The sequence below is a fragment of the Phyllostomus discolor genome, chromosome 2 (assembly GCF_004126475.2).
Source record: "Phyllostomus discolor isolate MPI-MPIP mPhyDis1 chromosome 2, mPhyDis1.pri.v3, whole genome shotgun sequence".
NCBI lineage: Eukaryota > Metazoa > Chordata > Mammalia > Chiroptera > Phyllostomidae > Phyllostomus > Phyllostomus discolor.
In genome coordinates this window covers 13,181,674-13,205,123 of record NC_040904.2, presented here as the reverse complement: position 1 = coordinate 13,205,123, position 23,450 = coordinate 13,181,674, and the positions used below count along the sequence as shown (strand labels likewise).

The window sequence follows — 23,450 nt, the reverse complement described above, 5'->3', positions numbered from 1 at the left end:
TAAAAAGAACTTTACTTTAGAATTGATAGACCTCAGCTGATCCTTTTTATGGTCATGAGGTTTTATTCAGCATGCAGCTGGCATTTATTTGCCATCACCGAAAATGCTTTCAGTCTGGCGACTGTTGCCAATGTAGAGTGTATACAACATCATCAGAGGCCAGTCATTGCCCTTTTCATGGTTGTAAGTCTTCTAAGCACTTGATATATTGAGAGAACCGCTAACTCATTTTTTTTTTAAAAGTCTAATCCGGGCAATTCTGGACTTTTACATGCAAAGTCATGCTCACGTCTAGAGAGTGCTGGGATCCCTCTGCTGAAATGGTGAGCAGTGAGACCACCGCGCTGTGCATCTATTACTGCGAGTCATCAACAGGACGAACCAGCCATACGCACCGTGTACACTTCAAAAGTTGTGAGTAAAGTAAATTTGGAATAGTGAGTTAACTGGGACTCTGTATAAGGAATCTTCTTACAAAGCAAATCATTGCCCCCTGATATTTCATATTATGTGTGTGATTGTTTCCTAAATCAGGCATATATATTTTTATTTAGACTTGTTTCCTCCATTTTTTGGTCAGCATGTCTAATGCACAGCTCAGCCTAGGGCAACACGGCAGATTTGTAATACTTAATCCATGTGACTTTGGGGGCTATGTTGTACTTTTAACAACTGCTGGGCAGCACGACATGGTGCTCCACTAGCTGCCTTTGCAGCTGTCAAAGTGCGATCGCATTTGATTAAGTAGATTATGCACAGGGTCTGGCAGAAGTAACGCCTGCTTGAGCATAGTTGGTAGGGTAATAATACGAGTATAATAATTTGTAGCTTTAATTTGAACATTTCACCTAAACTGTCATATGGTGTGCTTGAGTGTGATATTGTTACGTTACAGGATTACATGCTTATGAGCTTGTAATGCAAGATTTTGTCCTAAAAGCGAGGCATGATTGGTGCTGGGCCCTGTATTTCACTGAACACTGAGAGTGCTCTCCTGAGGAGAGATGCCTGTGCTCTGGCCAGGAGGACCAGGGAGGGAGCCTCACACCCAAAGCAGTGTCCTGCTGGTCAGTCATGGGCTCCCCAAAAGACCTTCGAGGAGTCACTTTGCTCCCCCTATGTTTCATCTGTTTCCAAAGTCCAGATGTTTTCATCACACAGTGTTTTCATTAATGTCAGGAAAAATTCCAAAGCCATTCTAAGTGCCTTTATGTACAAATATATCCTTCAGCCTGATTCCGAGACATAGGTAACCTGTTACTGCTGTTCCCTCATTATAAATCAGCAAATTGAGGCACAGTGATATTAGGAGAATAAAATTCATGCAGCACAAAACAGGAATTCACCATTTTTATGAATTCTTCTACAACCTACTATCACTGAAACTACTATGAATCAAGAACAGACTCATGAAGAGTTGTTTCCTGTTTAAGTCCAGGAAAGGGGCAAGGTCTATTTACTTAATACAAGTATAGGTATTACTCGAGACTGCAACTGCAAGGTCAAGTTCTCACCATTTATTTGATAAATTTAAACTTAAATATTTCCCTCTGTGTAAGACTTTGTAGACTGATTTAGTTTAATTTCTGATACTTGTAAAGGAAAATAATGGTGTACCAACATTGTACAGTTGGTTATTTGTCACCACAGGTAGCACTCATTTTTTTTTTTTTGCAAAATGTAGCACAGCATAGAGATACAGGAATTCTGCAATGTGAATTCACACAGAATATGTTTGAAGCAATTTGTCATGTTTTTCTCATTTTTGTCAGATTTGTGCAAAGGCGTAAAAAAGGTATTCTTTTTGTCACCTGTAAGATTTTTCTTCTCCTTTTTCTTGTAAGCAAGAATATCAACACTAGAAAGTGTGTTTGCCTCTGGGTCATTATGAGTTAAGTAGGCATCACCCATGGCAGTTTCAGATGGAATCCTATTTCACTGCATGAGGTTATCATCACCCTCTGAAACTGTCATTTGTCGTGGGCCTGTTCATCCTACCATTTTATAGCTGGAAGGCAGCTGCACGTTCTGTGCTGGCCAGCAGCTGTTCACCAGAATTCTCCCAATATGATGGGATAAACACTATTGTGTGCATGCATAATTCTCCCCTTCTCCACATTATCAACAAAACATTTTATCTTCAAAAGTTGTGCAAATGAATAGTTGTACAGAAACCTGTTGCCTTAATTGCCAGAGTCAGGCACACTACACTTCCTCATTGATGGATCACATTCAAATATGTGCTTTGTCAATGAGATATGACAAAAGGTTAGACAGTTTTAATCAAATTGGCATTTGAGTTCTAATCTTATTATCTGATTAGGAAGTCATCATCCTATAAAGGGTGACTAGAAAGTGATAGCTGAATAACTCCATAGGAATCATGCATTTTACTCTGTAATGATACCTGATTTGAATTCCATGAAAATCAATAACATAGGCAAATTATAATTTGACTTTTCTAAGCAAGTACTCATCCACACAACACTAAATAAATAAATATTTATTTATTTAGAACACACAGTGTTAGGTTTTCCATAAATATAGGATTGACCTGCATTGAAACAATGCATTGTGGGTCATTTAGTAGGTTGGGCCCTGGACCTTCAAGTCCAATTGGCTTCCTGTCCCCTCAGGGTCTAGAGAATGGAAGGGCAGACAGGTAATGTAGGGACTTCAATGAAGTGATAAATAACCACATGGCAGAAAAAGGATAATGTTATGGCAACTTATAGGAGAGAATTTAATCCAGATATTGAGAAAAGGCTCACCCCAAAATATGGTGTGTCAGACTTCCTAAGGTCTTAAAGCAATAAATAATTTCCATTCTTTCACCCTGAAATCTTGAGATTTTCAGGAACCCATTGGAATACCAGAAAGAGGTCCAGCACATGAAGTTTTAAATGCCAGCTCATTACCTAGTAGCTCTGTGAATTTCAAGATAAAATTACTACCTAGGCCATGTGGGCTATTCTGAAGATTAATAAACTAATATAATTTCAAGTATCTTGGACAGAAAAAAATTAAATAAATGGTAGTTCCCATGACTCTAATAATCCCTGGCACCACCAAACACACTTTCTCTTATAATGCCCAACTCTGATTTCTGTCTAGTTGAGGTAGCCCCAAACACCTGAAATATATGACCAGATATGAGTTGATTTGGTTTGGGCATCAGGATGAACGAAGCTGGATCCTCACATGAACTTTGTTATGGCAACATATGCAATTCAGAATGAATGAAAAGACCAGGACTTCTATCTTCTATATAACAAAACCCACAAGAAGTACATAGAAGAAAATAAAGGCCTTTACTATTCCCACCACCACAGGAGATGGCTTCAGGCTGATTCGTGAAGGACAGATTAACTTTCATACGGCTGAAGGAATTTTGAAAGGATGCGGACACTTTAAGGGAAATAGATGTAGAACAGTTTTCAGGAAGCTGATCAGGTGTAGAGAAGGGAGAAATCACAATGTATTCCTGAATGTCCTTTGGATTCCATCATTAGCTTGTTGTTCTCTTTCCTACACCCTCTTTAGCACAGCTCATTCCCTCCCACACACCTTTTTAAAACAGCACCTCTAGGCTGTGTGCGATGCTCGATTCCCCACTGAGTTCAGATTGGTCCAGTCCACCAACTGAAGGCCCACTGAATTTGGCCTATAGGCTATAAAGCCTATTTCTCACCTCCCTTGTCACTCAATATATTAAAAACAAAATCCATTCCCTTCTCTGAACTTTCCTGCATATTCCCCTTTAGTTCCCAGAACACAATCTACCTGCTCATCTAAAGAAAGTCGCAATTATTTTGGACTGCCTCCTCTTTTTAGCCCCACATCCCATCGGTCCCCAGTCTTAATCTGTTCTTCCACTTCGGCCTCTAGTACAGGACGTTGTCAAACAGCCCCAGCCCTCTCCAACCAAGTGTGCTTGGAGAATGAGTGGTGTCAGCCCGGCCTGGGAGTTTGTTAAAAATGCAGAATCTGAGGTCCCACCCCAAGCTACCTAATCAGAATCTGTATGTTAAGAAGGTGCTGTGATATTTATAGTACAACATACATGTTTAACCTTTGTCCCTGAGTCTGACACAGAGCTCCTAAACCCCCTGCAATTTCCTAAGTGATAAGAGCAATTCAGGTGTCTTAATATTCATAACAAACATCTTTCAACCACATGTAAGTTTATGTTAATGAGGTGACTTTGGGAAGTACCTAAGAATGAAGGCTGGTTGCCGGGGAAACCAACCACAGGATTTAGAGAGCTGGAACTTTCTGCCTTCCTCCCCTATCCCTGACCTCTGGGGAGGGAAGAAAGGCTAGAGACCGAATTCAATCATCAGTGGCCAATGATTTAATCAATCATGTGTATGTAGTGACGCCTTCATAAAAACCCAAAGGATGGGAGAGCTTCCAGTTTGGTGAACATGTGGAGATTTAGGAAGAAGGGGGCACACAGGGAGCACATGGGGAGGGCAGAGAAGCTTTGCATCCTTTCCCCAAATCTTACCGTCTGCATCTGTTCCATCTGGTTGTTCCTGAGCTTTAATCTTCTATCATAAACTGGTATCTAGTAACTAAAATGTCTGAGTTCTATGAGCTGCTTGAGCAAATTAATCAAACCCAAGGAAGGGGCCTTGGGAATATCTAATCTATGGCCAGTGGTCAGAAGCTCAGGTGATAGCGTGGATTTACATTTAAATTCAGCTGGTGGCTGAAGCAGATAGGGGTGGGGCAGTCTGGTAGGACTAAGCTCTTAGCCTGAGGGGTCTGATGCTGTCTCCAGGCAGAGAGGGTCAGAACTGAGCTCACTGCTTGGGAGTGTTGGCAAACCCAAACAGTGGGATTGGTCTCCGGATAGGTGAATCCATGACAGCCACCATGAAATGTTTTCATTGCTTTCTTTTTTTTTTTAATTTCAAAGATTTTCAAACATAAGAATTACAGATAATAATACTAAAACACCCACACACTCACCACCCAGACTTATCACGTTAATAGTTTAGAGTTGCTTCTGATGTTTGATATTTTTAAATACTAAAATATTAGAGTTGGCGATCTTCTTCCTGCTCTTCTCCCTGGGGTGACCGACTTGTTCCCATTAGCCCAGGACTGTTCCCAGGGGCGACGAAGTCCTATACCCCAGGAAACCCTTCAGTCCTGGGCATCCTGAAATTCACAGGTACCCGTCTCTCACACATGTGCATGCTTCCATAACTAGCACACGGTATTACTGCACCTGTTTAACTTCATACCAATGTGATCATCTTTGGCACATTATTTTCTGCTAATTCTTTTTCACACAGGATTATTAGTTTTGAGATTTACTATAAAGATACATTACCATGCATTGGTTTGTTTTAATTTCAGATTGTCAAACTCAACAAAAAATAACAGTTTTGTGACTTTCATGAATTTATATATAGTTCAGGAGGAATTGACATATCCCAATATTGGCATCCTTATAATATGCCAATCTACAATTTGGTATATCTCTTAATTTCTTTAGCTCTGTCTTTCATCCCTTGGAATTTTTACATAGTTATAATACTCCATAAATGCTGTACATATATTATTATTAGATTTCTTACTGGGTATCTTATATTTTTTTTTGTAAATGAGATTTATGTACACACCTCAACTAATGCAATAATTTTTAATACTGACCTTACATGCTGAAGTCTTGGTGAATTCTCTCATTTTTTTAATATTCTGAGCAATATAGGCAGTCATATCATTGATAAATAATAACAATTTAGTTTCTTTCTTTCCAGTTCTTATTGTCTCTTTTTAATTTGCCTTGTTGGTTATGCTGACCCAGAGAGCAGGATGCTGAATAGGAGCAGTGCTAGACAACAGCTTGTCTTACAGTTGCCTTTAAAGGGAAGTGTTATAACAGTGGGCCATTAAATATAATGTTTGAGGTAGGGTACGGTGGTTGTTTTTTTTTTTTGAGGTATTTATGAGGTTAGGGCATTTTCTTTTCTATTCTTCATTTGTTAAATGTTTTTCTTTTAATGTTGAGTGATGAATTTTGTCAATTGCTTTTTCTTTTGGGATTGATCTTAGAATTATGTAGTCTTCTTCAAGAAGCCTTCTTAGAACCCTAAAGTTGGACTAAAGTCCAACTGATTTGTCCCTGATTTCACTGCATTGTGGCCTTTGTCCAGTATATTAAACTATTTATTTATAGTAATCTGCTTGCAGCAGCTTATACACAGTGCATGGGCAAGAACATGCTGGCTATATTTATGTAACAGGCATAGAACATAGAATATCTCTGTAAATATTTATAGAAATAGGTTACTAAGACTGTGTCCTAAAAAGTCATCTATTCTTTCCTAAAAACAAATTATGATTCTGACACTAGTCTTAATTTACACAGACAGTTCTGACAGAATAGAATATAGATTTGACTGAGAAAAATTTTAGATATCCATGTTTGCTTTTAAGAAAATAATCCATAAAATGTAAATGTGTGTCTTCTGAGAAACACAAACTTTCTTCTTATGTTAAAAATAAGTTGTTAAATTTTAAATAAAGTTCATGTTTATTTTAACATTGTATTAGTTATTTATCTTTGCATCATTACTAAAACAAAAATAAAGACTCCCACAAACTTTCATTTACTTAATATGCGCTGTTCCAGAAGTGTTTATCCATATTTAAGTACTGAGAAAATTTAAATTTAATTAATTTAAATGTTTTTACCAATGCCAAAGACCTTTCAGAATGCATTATAGTTTTGTCAGTATTTGAATAGCCTCATGTGTTTTATTCAGAATGCTCAGCTACTTAATGAGCATAGGACCGCAAATGCCATTTGAAAATATGAAACCTTTATCTTTTAACTCAGTTTTCCTTTCATGCATAACATGACTCTAAAATCACAATTGTGATATTTAGTAGCTGTCTTTGCAAAACTGCAGGCAATACATCTTTCACATTTCATCGAGAAGAAAAGAAACTTAATCCCACCAGAATCTCCATTATTAGTTTTTCTTCTTGATTTTCCCCTGTGGGGATTTTGTGTTGGCCAGATGGCTCTCTGATGCATCTCAAGACAGATCTGCATTTTTACAAATGCAAATTTAAAGAGCAAAATTCTATTTTTGAATAAGGGAATTAAATCTTACCTCTTGTCATCTGGCTTACTATGTCCAACCAAGTCGTTGCTGGTTTTTATTCAGTATTGTACAATTATTCTCTCACTTACATAGCAGCTTACCTTCACTTCCAGTAAAGTCTATCAGTAACTAGCCACTCAACTTCACTCTCTATTTCCTTGAATTCTATCAATTCTAAAGACTATTGTACAAGCCACATCTTGACACTAGATCCTCTCTCTAATGAATGTCAATTCAATTTCATCAGCAGCAAACACTGAAATAGCTTTTTCAATATTCATCACAGATGTGTATCTTCCATGGGGGAGAGTGGTTGAGTAAAATGAGAATCAATTTGATGAGAAATCACTTATTTCTTGAATTGGCCCTATTATCATTTTCAAGCATAGTGAGGCTTTTAACCTTCAGGTAGTTACTTTGTGATTAAAAAAATATCAAAAATCAAAAAATAATTCCAAAGTCACACATTCTGCCATAAATACCTCGAAATAGTCTAATATCTCAAAGTGTTTATTTCAAATCTCTTCTCTATGGAATAAATAAAAATAATCATCATTCGTGCCTTCTCGCCTTTGCCCCTTGTCCCAGTGTGCTGTCTAACAATGTGTTCTCTCTACATAAAACCAGCTCTCTAATTTCTAGAAAAATAATGAATTATTTTGCTTCAGTTGTGTGAGACATGACCAATTAAGGTATAAAATCTACCAATAAAAATATGCAAAAGTGAGGACTTACGTTTTGCCTTACCTAACCTATTCTAATGGGCTATTCAACATTTACCCTTACCTCTCTAGCAACACTGAACAACACTGGTTTTCACAAACTGGCCCTTTCCTTTCTTGTTACTTTGCCTTTGAAATCAAGAGTCTGTCTGTCTGGAATATACTTAACTTTCTTCACTGTACATTTACGTAAATACTGTTCCTTCAAAGCTGTTTACATGTCATGTTTATGAGGCTTTCTTTTTAAACACACACACACACACACACACACACACACAAACTGTACTGTTTTCCCTTTTCCTAGCCCTCCAATAACATTTCATAGATTGGTTCATTGAATTAGAATTATTTGTCTACACACTCTTATTAGGTTATGAGATCCTAGAGGTCACTGTATGTCATTTATTCATCATTGAATCCCAGGACCAACTTGAGTCTTGACATGGTTATGGGCATTCGCTATGGATTTGTAAATAATTGGTTGTATAGTATATGCTGATTTCTGTAAAGTTATTCCTTTTTAATAGTATTTTTATTACTATTAATTTTTAAAATTCTTTTATTGTTACTCAATTCCAGTGGTCTGCATTTACCCCCACAAGTCCCCCCACCCCCTGGCCAAACCCACCTCCTTCCCTTGCTTCCATCCCACTTGGTTTTGTCCATGTGTCCTTTATAGTAGACCCTGAAAACCCTTCCCCCCATTATCCTCTCCCACCTCCCCTCTGGTTACTGTCAGATTGTTCTTAATTTCGATGTCCCTGGTTATATTTTGCTTGCTTTTTTTCTGTTGACTAGGTTCCAATTAAAGGTGAGATCATATGGTATTTGTCCCTCACCACCTGGCTTATTTCACTTAGCATAATGCTCTCCAGTTCCATCCATGCTGTCATAAGGGGTAGGAGCTCCTTCTTTCTCTCTGCTGTGTAGTATTCCATTGTGTAAATGTACCATAGTTTTTTGATCCATTCATTTACTGATGGGCACTTAGGTTGCTTCCAGCACGTGGCTATTGTAAATTGTGCTGCTACGAACATTGGGGTGCATAGGTTCTTTTGCTTTGCTATTTCAGGGTCCTTAGGATATAATCCTAGCAGTGGAATTGCCAGGTCAAAAGGTAGTTTTCAGTCTTCTGAGGAAATTCCATACTGTTTTCCATAGCAGCTACATCAGTCTGCATCCCCACCAATAGTGCACTAGGGCTCCCTTTTCTACATACCCTTTCCAACACTTGTTTATTGATTTGTTTATGATGGCCATTCTCACTTGTGTGAAGTGGTATCTCATTGTGGTTTTAATTTGCATCTCTCTGATGGCTAGTGATATTGAGCATCTTTTCACATGTCTCTGGGCCCTCTCTATGTCCTCTTTGGAGAAGTGTCTGTTTAAGTCTTTTGCCCACTTTTTAATTAGGTTGTCTTCCTGGTGTGGAGTTGTGTGAGTTCTTTATTATTTTGGACATCAAACCTTTTTCCGAGGTATCATTGGCAGATATGTTTTCTCATATAGTTGGTTCTCTTTTCATTTTAATGCTGTTTTCTTTAACCATGCAGAAGCTTTTTAATTTGATGAGGTCCCATTTGTTTATTCCTTCCTTTGTGTCCCTTGCTTTAGGTGACATATCAGTGAAGATATTGCTGCATGGAATGTCTGAGATTTTCCTGCCTGTGTTTTCCTCTAGTACTTTTATGGTGTCATGACTTATATTTAAGTCTTTTCTCCACCTTGAATTTATTTTTGTGCATGTTGTAAGTTGGTGATCAAGTTTCTTTTTTTTTTGCATGTAGTTGTTCAGCTTCCCAACACCATTTGTTGAAGAGGTTATTTTTACTCCATTTTATGCTTCTTCCCCCTTTGTCAAATATTAATTGACCATATAGACTTGGGTTTATTTCTGGGCTCTCTGTTCTGTTCCATTGGTCTATGTGTCTGTTCTTATGCCAGTACCAGGCTGTTTTGATTACAGTGGCCTTGTAATACAGTTTAGTATCAGGTATTGTGATCCCTTCTACTTTACTCTTCTTTCTCAAAATTGCAGCAGCTATTCGGGGTCATCTATGGTTCCATATAAATTTCTGAAATGTTTGTTCTGTATCTGTGAAATATGTCATTGGTATTTTAATAGGGATTGCATTGAATCTATAAATTGCTTTGGGTAGTATGGACATTTTGATGATGTTCATTCTTCCAATCCATGAGCATGGTAGATGCTTCCATTTGTTTTTGTCTTCTTTAATTTCTTTCTTCAGTGTTGTGTAGTTTTCTGAGTACAGGTTTTTTACATCCTTGGTTAGGTTTATTCCTATGGATTATTTTTCTTGTTGCTATATTAAATGGGATTTTTTCATGATTTCTGTTTCTGATATTTCATTGTTGGTGTACAAAAATGCCTTTGATTTCTAAATATTAACTTTGCATCTTGCTGTTTTGCCAAATTCACTTATTAAGTTAAGGAGTTTTTTTGGTGGAGTCTATAGGATTTCTATGTACACTATCATGTCATCTGCAAAGAATGACAGTTTTGCTTTCCCCTTTCCGATTTGGATGCCTTTTATTTCTTTTTCTTATCTGATTGCTGTGGCTAGGACTTCCAGTACTATGTTGAATAGGAGTGGTGAAAGTGGGCATCCTCGTCTTGTTCCTGATCTTAGTGGGAAAGCTCTAAGTTTTTGTCCATTGAGTATGATGTTGGCTGTAGGTCTTTCATATATGACTTTTATTATGTTGAGGAATGCTCCCTCTGTTCCCACTTCACTGAGTGTTTTTATCATAAATGGGTGCTGTATCTTATCAAATGCTTTTTCTGCATCTATTGATATAACCATGTGATTTTTGTCTTTTGTTTATGTGATGTATTTCATTTATTGATTTGTGAATATTATACCATCCTTGCATCCCTGGAATGAATCCCACTTGATCATGGGGTATGATCTTTTTAATGTATTGGTGGAGGTGGTTTGCCAATATTTTGTTGAGGATTTTGGCATCTTTGCTCATCAGCAATATTGGCCTGAGGTTTTCTCTTTGTTATGTCTTTATCTGGTTTTGGGATTAGGATCATGCTGGCTTCATAAAAAAAGTTTGGGAGTCTTCCATCTTCTTGGGTGTTTTGGAATAGTCTGTGAAGGATAGGGGTTAGTTCATTCTTAAATGCTTTGGAAAATTCTCCTGTGAAACTGCCCGGTCCAGGGTTTTTGCGTGTCAGGAGTTTTTTGATCACTGCTTCAATGTCATCAACTGTGATTGGTTTGTTCAGGCTTTCTGCTTCTTCTTCACTGAGTTTTGCAAGATTTATTTCTCTAGAAATTTGTCCATTTCACCTAGGTTTTCAAATTTCTTGGCATATACTTCTTCATAGTAATTTCTTACAATCCTTTGTATTTCTGTGGTATCAGAGCTGTAATCACAGCTCTGTAATCTCTCCTATTTCATTTCTGATTGTGTTTATTTGGGTCCTCTCTTTTTCCTGATGAGTCTGCATAAAGGCTTATCGATTTTGTTTATCTTTTCAAAGAATGAGCTCCTGGATTCATTGACCCTTAGAGTTGTGCTTTTAGTCTCTATGTCATTTAATTCTGTTCTGATCTTGGTTATTTCCTTCCTTCTATTTGCTCTGGGCTATCTTTTTTGTTGTTCTTTGAGTTCTTGTAGATGTAGGGTTAGGTTGTTTATTTGAAATGTTTCTATCTTTTTTTATGTAGGTCTGTATTGCTATGAACTTCCCTCTCAGGATTGCCTTTGCTGTGTTCCATAAGTTTTGGATTGTTGTGAGTTCATTTCTTTCCGGAAACTTTTTGATTATATAAAATTATTCTTAAGTTCTGGAAAATGATGCTACTATTTTTCTATATTGAAAAGTTAATCTGTGATCATAATAATTAAAAGTGGAATGTGCTATTTTAAATTGATTATGTTAAGTAAACTTACTGTGCTGATCATTTTGCAACATATACAAATATCAAATCATTATTTTGTACACCTGAATCTAATATAATGTTATATGTCAATTATATCTCAAAAGAAATGAAGGTAGATATCCTACTTTAAATTTTTATTTTTAAAATTTTCCTGAGACACAATAAATTTTAAAATTCCTATTCAGAAAAGGAAGGAAAAGGGGAGATGACCTCAATTTATTTATCAAAATTAACTCACATTCAGGTAAAATATCAGTGAGGGAAGGACCTGAGTAAAATACAACTTCCAACTAAAAGGTAAATTGAAACTCAGGTCTTATGATTTCTTAAAAAATGAGTCTTGCTGGTTACTTTGCACAAAGGAGAGGAGACTTGACATAAATAGAGTTAAAGGTGAAGCATGTCTACTCTGATTATTTTGGAGGGTCACTAGGGAGAGGCCTCCGCGACCAGGACCAAGAGTTCCTTGCTTCACCGTTTATGAAATCTAGAATCACCCAACTTGTATTTTGTACTCTTTTCAGCTCGTTTGAAACTGAGCCAAGATGTTTTCTATTTTTAGACAGACAAAAATAGAAACCAAAATATAACCAATTTATAAAGTTGTTCGTTTAGGAGACAAAACATACCATTGTATTTATTGCTTTCTTCCTTATTACTTTTCTGATAACCACAAAGATTTAATTTTCCGTTAAGGTGATAAAAATGATTTCACTAAGGAGGTGCCTGGGTGCTTGGAAGAGAGGAAGCATAGTTTGTGAGTTCCCAAATAGCGATATTTGAAAACATGTGCATGAAAGAACCTTTGTAAGCATTCTTGGAGTGATTTTTTTTTTCTCTCAAACTTTCTACCCACACCCAACTTTTAAAAAAAAGCTTTGGGTGGAGTTAAGAACTCTTTTCAAATCTTAAACAATAACTGGAAATCCTGAAATGTGTTCTCCTTTATCCAGTGGGGAAAACACTTGAAAGCGCCCCCTCCTTTTTTCCCCTGAGAATTGTTTAGCAAGGGATTTACTTGGTCTCTTTTCTGAACAGAAAATTCAGTTTTAACTGCCTGAAACATGCCATCTGTGTTTATTTTATCAAAAAACAAAATCCTTTTTTTTCCCCTAGTATTACATGGACATGGCCCTAATAACCCAGATAAATACATCAACTCAACTACTTAAGTAGTGAAATTAGTGAAAGGCTTAGAATAGATACCATGAAAATATGAAACTGGTTGCAAATGTAACACATAGAAAGCACATCTGTCAACCTAATTTTTATATGTTCAGGTTAATAAGTAATTATGTCTCACATACATATTTACCAGGGTGGTGGGAGCTATCGGGTGAGAAATAAGGTCACCTAGCACACCATGATGTAGTGAGTGGACAAGAAAGTGGGCCAGAAGCCAGAGGACCAAAGAATGAGGAATCGCTCTGGTGCCAGTTCCTCAAATCTATACCACCTGTGGGGCCCACTCACACATCTGCCTGGAAGAGCAATATCTGGCAGGTGGAGACCACTCAAAAGTAAAATTAGAACTTAGTCATAATGTATTTTAAATTACTTTTAATTTTAATTTTATTTTATTTTAATTTACTGTATATTTTCCATGACCATTTATTCTTCTTATTCCCTGCAATCACCACACTGTTGTCCATGTCCATGAATCCTTTCTCCTTTTTCCTTAATCCCTCAACCTTCTAAGCTCCCTGCCAGAGCTGTCAGCCTGCTCACTATCTATGAGTGTTTCTATTTGGCTTGTTTGTTCAATTTGTACATTAGGTTTCACATATGAACCAAACCATATGGCATCTATCTTTTCTCTGAGTGGCTTATTCCACTTGGCATAATGTTCTCCAGGTCCATCCATGCCAGTGTGAAGTGGCATACAAATGTAAAACATCATTATATACTCATACGTAGGGTATTCTCAGCAGATTAATTCCTGCCAATATCATTCTGACTATCCTCTAAAATAAGAAGGAGACTTCATCTCTTTTCCACCAAGTCTTCCATGAGAAAAAATTTAACTTTATTTAGAATTGATAAGCATTTCAAAGATTGCTCAAGTTCCATTCACGCATCTTTATCACAGCCTGGCCTTTCTTACATAATCATGGCAGTATTCCAGAGGACCCAGAAGTTTGATTCTTCTTGGTCTTATTGAGAGACATCATCTCTAATATCAGCCCCAACTCTGAATCTATGGACAATTTACGTTGTAGCAGATTTTCTATTCTCAGGAAATGGAGGAGGATTTATAAGCCATCTCCAAGAACATCCTTTAGAACCTAGTCTTTCCTGGACCACCTAAGCCTTCTTGGGCATGAGTAAGGCCACAACAGGACAGCTCCAAAAGCATCCTGCTGTTCACTTGAAAAACAAAACACAAGAAGAACAGAAGCCAGATGATTGTGGCTATCTGAAGGCCACGGGTAATTCTGATGCAGAAAATTCTTGTGTTCCTAATTCTCTACCTTTACTTTCTCATCTTGAAGGCCTGCAGAGCAGAACTGAGAGTTGTAAACTTTCCTGACAGACTTGTACAACCCTGACGGCAGCTCCTGCTTCTCCACTTCCCTTTGACCAAAGCACCTCTAAAATAAATTCTTAGATTTTTATGGAGAAATGCTTAACATTGTGATAGTGTGTGTGTCTCATTGCTTTGTGTGGTTGGTTATTACTTTACATTGCTGATGCTTAGCCTATCTTGGGCTCTAAACTTGTTTCTTGAAGTTGCTTTCTATGCATTACATAGAAAATTGACATTTCATACCTCCACTGTTTTTTATTCATAATGTCTCTTTGCTCTGATATCTACTGGATGAGTTAGACAAATACATGGATGGCAAAATAAACTGGCCATAATTAAATGACAAATTTGAACTTATAAATCTTTCAACAAAGCAGACAACATAATTTACCATGTTAAAAAAGATCAATAACATGAATAAGGGCTACTTAAAACATTGTCATTATTACAAAACAAGTTAAGCAATAAAAGTATATTTCTTTTAACTCCCTTCTAATCAAGGCAACGTATTTTGTGTATTCATTTGCACATTTTGCCAAGCAACATACTGGATAATGATGAGGATTTAGTATTTCCAGTAGAGATTTCCAGCAGAGATCTTAAAATTTCTTGCCCATACCTATAACTTAATACTTTTTGAAAATATAACTGGGCATGGGAAAGAGTGTCAATATTGCTAAATTTGACCAGTACTCACGAGAGGATATTCCCGATATAGGCGTAGTAGGAGCAACAGTAGGGTGTGGTCCCATCGCAGCAGTAAGACCTGCAGTCTTTGCCACACTGAGCAAGACAGTCATCTGCAAAATAAACACAACATGCACCCAGTTACAGTTCTGAAATCACAGCTTCACCAAAAGTTATTCTACTTCATACCTTAACCGCTCTTGAGTGCATTTAGATTTTTGATTTAAATAGGCAGAATTCTAAAACATATACAAGCATCTGAACTTGTCTTCCTTTCCTATTAAACATAAAGCTAGAAAAGACAAAGACCTTTCTTCTTTGAATCTCCTGCATCTAGCACCATAACTGGCGGTCAGAATTGAGTGAGATAATGAAGGGAGGATTGAATGAGCCAACTAATTAGTCATTCACTTTGTCAATTGAGTTCTTTTAATGATTTTTAAAAGATAAAGTCTTTTGACTTTGGGTATTATTCTCAATTAATTTCATTTAATTGAAAGTGTTATTAACATGAATAATGGCAACTGGAGAGAATTTGAAAATAATGTATATTTTGTCATGACAATGAATTACATGCTTTTCTTTCTCGGCCATTTTTACCTTCATAATCACAGGTACTTACACATGGTAACTCATATGAGTCTGCATATCCTGGCAATACATTGGATTTGGAAAATAAGAAGTTTCCCTAGATAATTAACTTGTGAATAATTAAGAGTTTAATGTCAGATTTAAGAATCGATAAGCTATGAAAGAGTGCTGTGTGAAGGGGGGAAAGGTATTTTCTGATTAAAAAGGACATGATGGAGCTAACGAAACCAAATTACTCTCTTTTTTTCCTATATGTTTTTGGTTAAAGAAAATTATCCCAAAAATGTTGAATGAAAATTACCCTGGCTTTTAAATATTTCTTTATTCCACTTAAATAATGTTTGACACATTAAGGTTATCATTCAGTTATAGTCAGTGTTATAAATTATAATGGGTATGTGAATTTCAGGTATATGACAAGGAAAACATTAAATATAGTGGGATAATTTAAGTTGCATGTTTGAAAATCACAAAATGAGTCATTTTCAACTCAACCTCTGAAGGTAACATCAACTATTTTCTAAATTATGTAAGACTCTTGCTTTTGTGCTCAAGTCACTCTGTAAAAGTACATGTTATATTTATATCTGCATGTCCATGTAATTGATTTATCTAGAAAGGAAAATTTCAATTCTGCTTTTAAATCACCTCCCTGCCAAGATGACATTTTTTTACAAAAGGATGGGATTAAAAAGTAGTCAAGTTCATTCACCTTTATCCACAATGCATGCCCTTTGTCAAACAAGTGAAAAAAGTTCACATTTTCTTTCCCTCAATTTTATTTCTACCTCGTAAATTAACAAACTTTAGTGACTTTCGCTGGAACATGGTAAGAAGAAATGAAAGAAGAAAATAATTACCTTTTTAAAGATGCAGTAACTCTGCTTAAATTTACTTGAAACTTTGGAGGACAGAAACACAGTCTAATGATTTATTGATGGAGTATGCTTTTTGCAGAGTGCATCGAACTTTTAAAGACTGATTATTTTATCGTTTTCCCAATGAATGTGTATTGCTCTTTTTCGTGCTGTGTAATTAATTCAAATATTTAGTTAGACTGCTGAGTTGTCTCGAGCTCTTAGCAGGAATGTTTTGCTTCATGTTCTTAAAAGTCACTACAAGCCATTAAGGTAGTAGGGGAGCTGATGCCCCCACTCATTCTGTGGGAGCAGGACAACCATTGAGGGGCCTTTTAACATCATGTCCAAGACACTGACATCTCACTAAGTTCTTCATGAATATCAAAGATTCAGTTACTCCTCTTGTTCTCCAATTACTATTACTATAAGGACATGTTGTTATCAAAATATTTTGAGCAGTGTTACAGGAAACCAAGCCTAAAGTCTTGTAGCCAAGAAGCTGGATTTCACCTGCCGCAGACATGGACTGTCATGCCACACACTGTTCATATTTTTATGGCATTTTCCAGCGCTCTTGTCTGCTTTCAGAATTAAAGGACCGAAAGGGCAGATTTCATAGCACAGCAGGTACATTCACAATCATGGTGTTTCCAAGCACAGGCTCCACATACACACCTCAGAGCTTGTTTGGATATGTTAGTTGCTCTCTCCACTGTATTTGAGACTAATCCTATGAAGACCAGAGTTTGAATGATACAGGAGCATTTTCTCACTTGTAAAAAGACGAAACATTCCGAATGTCTTTAGAAAATAAACAATATTGTTTCTAATATTCGAGTTAGTATCTTTGCAAATCATCCAGTTCAAACTTTTTTCAGTAACCTTAAAGGCGTGATCTGGAAGAAGGTTCCCCACCCCCACTCCACCTTAAGGAATGTGTTCTACAGGAAAAGCTGTATCGGGCTACAAATACTTGTTCAGAGACTTGAAGCTACAGTACAGCTAAGGCTAAGAGAGGAAGGAAAGGGAGGGGACAGAAGGCACTGGCTGAGGACACGAAGGCACAACCTTGGCCAAGTTCTGTCTTTGTAGCCTGCCCTGGGAGTTGGACAATAACGTAAACACTTCATTGGCTCTCTTTCCAAAAGTGACTCCACAGTACAACATGAGGCTTCAGGTATAGACACCTCGTTCCTATTTCCTTAACAAATGGAACGTGAATTGAGTGCATTTGTCTTGGGAGAAATAATTCAGGTTACAGGCAGCACATCTACTTGTGTTTTTGTCCCGTTAAGGCTGACGAGTCACCTAACGGTGTCTGAACTATTCTTGCTTCTCCTGTGTTCCCCCATCTCACCTTAATCCTTACTTCCAGCCATAAATCTTAGTTCCAAGCAGGCCATCTATTTTTGCACAGATGTATCTCGTGGATTTTGCCTTTGACCACACTATGTCCTGCTACTCCATCTCCTACGTCCCATGCTTCCTCCCTGTCTTTCAAAGGCCTCGTTCCTAAAAGTCCTCCTTAATTCTGTTTTTCTGAGCAAATATTGATTGAACTTCACTTATGGACAAGGCATTTTAGCTAGTCTCTCAAACTACTATGCTGAGCAAAACAGACACCATCTTCATGGAACGTAACTACACACCTTGGCCAGCAATGAGACCCTCTCCTTTGGACACCAATAGCGCATGATTGTACCTCTCCTATGACCCATTAGTGTAATGGGCACACCCGGTCTCCTAGTCAAGACTCAGCGTGGCCTCTGTCCTATACATCACTCACCACATCTCACACAGTAAACAGTAGTTGAATGAATATGACAGGCATGAAAAAGCCTCTGAAATAAGGAGTTCAGGAGTTACCACCAAAGAACACATTGGCTAAACATTTCTTACCAAAGGTACTAAGTCAACCTAGTAGTATCAGCACACTTTGTAGCTCAGCAGGGAGAGATGCGGAAGGATAGAAGAAATGAACAGAGAGGAAACTTTCTAAAGCACCCCACCTTGCTGCTAGGCAGCCCTGTGGGTTCTCTGAAGCTGGGGAGTTGTGCACCCAGCCCTGGAGGAAGAGGATGAAGGGAAGGAAAATGCGCAAATCAGAAGCTTTGTGTTTACCGGGGGGAATAGAATAGACAGTTGATTATGAAAAAGTTGATTTCAATGGTGGCTGAGTAAGGGCAAGTGAGGGTATTACAGTTTTATCTGCTGAGTTCCATTTTCTTATTTTTGTATTCTTTTGATAAATAGAGGAGTTGAAAAGAATTAACATTGCTCCAGATAAACTAATGCAGAGATAAAACTAAGATGAATGCAATTGATTCTGTTCCTAGAATTCTGAAAACCTTGTGTGACCGAAGTAAAATAAGTGTAAACAGATTAGAATGTGGAATTTCCTCATTAAATAAGTGCTTTTCCTACTTTTATAAATTTCTGCATTTGAAAACCTACATTTTCCCTACAAGAAAATACCTTTAAACTAACTTATGGAAACTACTAATTTGCATTTTAATAAACAGACTCAAAATTTCCACAGGAGTTACTGTGTCTCACTTCTGGCAACCTTGAAAGATAAATTCAAAACTTTTGATGATCCGATCATGTTGAAGAACATCTTTGTTTCAGTGTGGTATCTTTATGTGTATTCAAGGTACTATGCACAAATTTAGTATTATAAGGCCGTGGGTACCAGCCTATGGTTTTTGCTATAGGAGATTAGAGAAATGAAAATATTTTGCAAACCTTTTGCTTTGAGCTTGTTTTGTGACTAGAAAGCAGATGGGAAACTCATATGTAATTAACTTTATACATGAATAAGCAATGAAAGGCCATAGCATTGGGCTCTATGTCAATCACGAAACAAGAAAACCACTTTACTTCATCAATTATTAGCAATTATCACTAGGAGTAATTAGGAGGGAAATGAGATGCCCATCATTTGCCAACAAGTGTTTAACAAAATCCATGAAACAGATTAGACCCAGAGTGAACTGTTGCCTCTCAAAAACCTTACGTTTGACTTCAAGGCATCCACTTGTACCGCACGTGAGGATCATCTTCTAAAGCAAAGGTTTATGGGTTTTTATTTCCAAAGGGAAAAGAGGAATATTCAGAATGCTAGAGTAGAGAGGGCAGTGCATACTGAAATGGAAAAGTCACTACATCAATTTATTTGAAAACTTCAGCAATAGCTCTAGACTTCAAGTGATTTCAAAAAAATGTTTCCCTTCCAACCCTTAACCTCCAATCACACTCTGATTCTTGAGTCGTGGATACTGGATAAATGTTACTCTATTCAGAGAGTAAAATCTCCTAAAGGTGGAGTTAGGGCTTGCTTCCACGTTGCTTTGTGGAGAGGAAAAGAAAACAAAATTAAAGAACAGAAAATTAAAGGAAAGAAAATTTTAAAAAGGAAGGAAACGTCAGTGGAAAGGACACGTTAAAGGAAAAAAAAAAAAAAAAAAACCCAACAAAACAAACCCGCATGGAAGTGGAGCCCAGGGGTCCAGCGACGCCAGGACCACACAATCTTTGCGCTCCTGCGAAAGTCCCAGTGCGTCTGGCTCAAACCACGTCGCCCAGAGTGTGACCCAAGTGCAGCCCCAGATCCCCTTCCCCTCTCCCGCAGCCCTAAGTCACTGACCTGCATAGATAAAGAGCAGAACCAACTTTGGAAGCAAGACCCCTGGACCCCTGAGCAGCCTCCACGCGTCCATCCAAGCCGGTGGCCGGAGGTTGCGCGCCAGGCCAGACAGACAGACAGACTGGAGCTAGGGTTGGCTGGGAGCAAAAGGAGAGCCCGGAACGGGAAGGGGACGGAGGGGACAGAGGGCGGTCAGATGGAGACAGCAGTACTCCTGAGAGGGGAAGCACGAGGAGAGCTGGCCATTGCCTGGCAGCCAGAGAAATGAGCCCCGGAGCCCCGCGCCCGGCACCGCTGGGGCGGAGGTCTCTTTGTCTCTCCCAGTGGTGTTCGGGTGGCGGTGGTCCGGTGGCTGCTACTAAGTCACCGGCCACCCCGGCTCACATTTCAGCTCTGCGGTTGGCACCTTACACGGGGCCGGGGGCGGGGGTGGCCGCGACTCCTCCCCACGCTCCAGTTCTTCCTTCTGTAGTGCCCCGGGGGCATGATCCTCTGCTGGAGGAACTCCTGACTCTTTGCTTTGGCTGTTGCTATGAGTTTAGCAAGCTTCCTTTTCACCCTGTCCTCCACTCCAATTTTTTTCTGTTTGAAGCAGTGCATGAAGAGATGAAGACCTTACTTTTTGCCTTTAAACAAATAAGTGGCATTTTCAAGGTGGAAGGTATTGGACAAGGAAAACCAGTGACGAAAATACAGGAGAATTGGACAGTGCACCGAATAAATATAGTATTTCTTTTGAAAGCTGATAAAATGTTTACTTGTTAAAAGCGTTTCCAATAAAGTCAGGAAAAACAAAACAAAAACGTACACCATGGTTACTACGATTTGACAGTGCCATGGAGTTACTGGCCCATGTGATTAGACAAGAGGAAGGAAACAGAATTATGAAAATTGGAAGCAAAATGATCACTTGCAAATGATATGCTTGTATATGTAGAAAATCAAAGAGAAGCAACTATAAAGTTCTTTACTAGAGTTGAATGACTAAAAATTCAATAGCTTTTAATTTCATTTTTATGAAATTAAAAATCAGAAAGTTCTCAGTTACATGTATGAAGGAATAAAAGACAGAAATAAGTAAATAGAGATACTCCTCTTGACTGGAAAAATTCAACAGTATGAAAATACCAATTTTCCATAAATTAACCTATAAATCTGGGCATTAAACTGAATTCAATAAAAACACCAATATAAATTTTTTCAAACTACTCTGATTTTAAAGTTTACATGGAAAATAGACATGTAAAAATATCTATGAAAAATGAGTGAATAGAATAAGCCTTAACAAGTAATACTATAACATCACAATCATTAAAACAGTTTTTTAAAATTATACATAGGCTCAATGGGACAGAATAGAAAATAAAAAAATAGACATGTACAAAAATTTAATTTATGGTTTAAAAAGTATCATTCTAAAGTAATGGGTTACATAATAAGTATCTTTGGACCATGAGTAGGATTCTATCTCCCTTCATCAATATCAATTTCATATGAATTAAACATTTAAGTATAAATATACAATTATTAGATAAAAAATGAGATGATGACTTTTAAATAATGATGGAATAGAGAATCCTTTCCTATGCGTTATTTAAATATCTCAGAAACCATAAAAGAAAAAAATAAGCAATTCAAGTCTGTAAGAATGAAAATTTCCTATGAATGACAAACATTTGACTGGCAGTAATATTTTTGATGCATAAGATAGAGGCCTGGTCTCCTTAATATATAAATAGCTTACAAACTGAATAAAGTAAAAAAAAAAACAACCAATATAAACTGAGCAGGAATATCAAAACAGATATATATATTTGTCTTCCATTTCTTCTCCTATTCTAAACATTTAGAAGGTGCTCATCCTTAGTCCCCCTAGAAGAAAAAAAGTAAAAACCAAGTTGATAGTGAGACATCATTTTTTGTGTAACACATAAACCCTCCCCATCCCCAAATATCAAGTTTTAAGGAGAGCAACATAATAATATGCATCAAAATTCAAATGCATATAAAGTTTAATTTAGTCATATCTTTTATAGGAAGTTGTCCCTGTAAATATGAATGTAATGAATGTAAGAGGAAAGGAGAAGCTTCATGAATGTAAGAGGATGAGAACTTACATCACTTCCCAAATAAATGCTGTGATTCGTGCCTCAGTGTGGGCCCAACCATTGACCTGATCCAACATAAAACTTTTATCAACTCCTCCTTTCTCAGCCCTAACAGCTGATCTGTCACTAAATTCTGCTACTTGTACACCCAACCACCACACAGACACATTTGTATTTTATTCTCTCTTTCTGCCCTAGTCTCAGCTCTTCGAGTCTCCATTATAAGCAGTCTCTTTGCCTCTAGGGCTATTCTCCAGACTGAAGCTAGAATGTTTCTTGTGAAACTATAGATTTAATCACACTCACTCACCTGTTTAAAACTCAGTGGCTTCCTGTTGCCCTCAGATTAAAATCCAAATATTTAATCCATGGTGTTTGAGAAGCTTCCTCACTTTATTCTGTCACTCTCAACCCAGTCTCAACATTCTTCTGGGCAGCATAATTTCTAAATAACTGGAAGGATGATTGGAGTCTGGACGAAGTCCCAGATACATAGAACTTTAAGTCCTAAAAGAAGCTACAGATGTAAGTCAGTGTTTGCAGAGTAGGAGAATGGTGTTGAGGATTCTTGCAATGGTAAGATGCTGGCTTCCATGAAGAAGAGCCCTGGGTGAGAAGGGGTGGGGTGGGGACAGGCATCTGGTGATGGAGAGAGACTACTCCTGCCCAGCTGTTGCACACAGTATTGGGAGAGGCTGGCTATAACCATGGGTGTTAATAGTAAGCTATAGTGCTAGGCAGAGCAGTCTCTTCCAGCTTACTGTTGAGAAAAGGGAGCCTTCTTCTCATACTGTCAGTAGAATGGCTAAGCAAGCTTGCCTCCTGGTTCTCCATTTTGAAAAAATTTCACCTTGAAATACTCAGGTGCTTAAAAAACCCAATCCTACTGACTTCCAAAGGCAAAGAAAGATATCAAGTCCTTTAAGAAAATGTGGTACTTTATAAAGGAAGAATTTGAAGGAAAAATAAAATATATCTTATTATATTATTAATATAACCACAGTAATACAGTATTATTATAACATATAATCAACATAAATAATTAGAGATATTTTGCATTATTTTTTCTATTGTCTTCAAAATCCTGTGTGTATTTTACATGTAATGGTCTATCTCAATGTGGCTACTAAACTCTATTAAAAACCTGATCTGGATTTTGATTTCATAAAATTTACAGTTGAAAAGGGAGACAAACATACCAATGTTGTTCCAAATATATTTAAAAGTTTTCTAATAACTGAATGAAGCAGCTGTTTTGAAATTTT

At 37.4% G+C, this 23,450-nt stretch overlaps 1 protein-coding gene across 1 annotated transcript in view; it reads right to left on the bottom strand.

Annotated features, from left to right (window-relative positions):
* The window catches only part of CYYR1 (cysteine and tyrosine rich 1), an 87,288-nt gene extending 66,880 nt beyond the window's left edge, over window positions 1-20,408 (bottom strand). The window contains exons 1-2 of the mRNA XM_028505026.2: window positions 20,078-20,408; window positions 14,991-15,093 (exon numbers count right to left, since the gene is read on the bottom strand). Coding sequence (XP_028360827.1) covers window positions 14,991-15,093; window positions 20,078-20,150 — 176 coding nt within the window. The 5' untranslated portion in view covers window positions 20,151-20,408. The remainder of the gene's footprint in view (window positions 1-14,990; window positions 15,094-20,077) is intronic.
* Window positions 20,409-23,450: the final 3,042 nt, after the last annotated feature.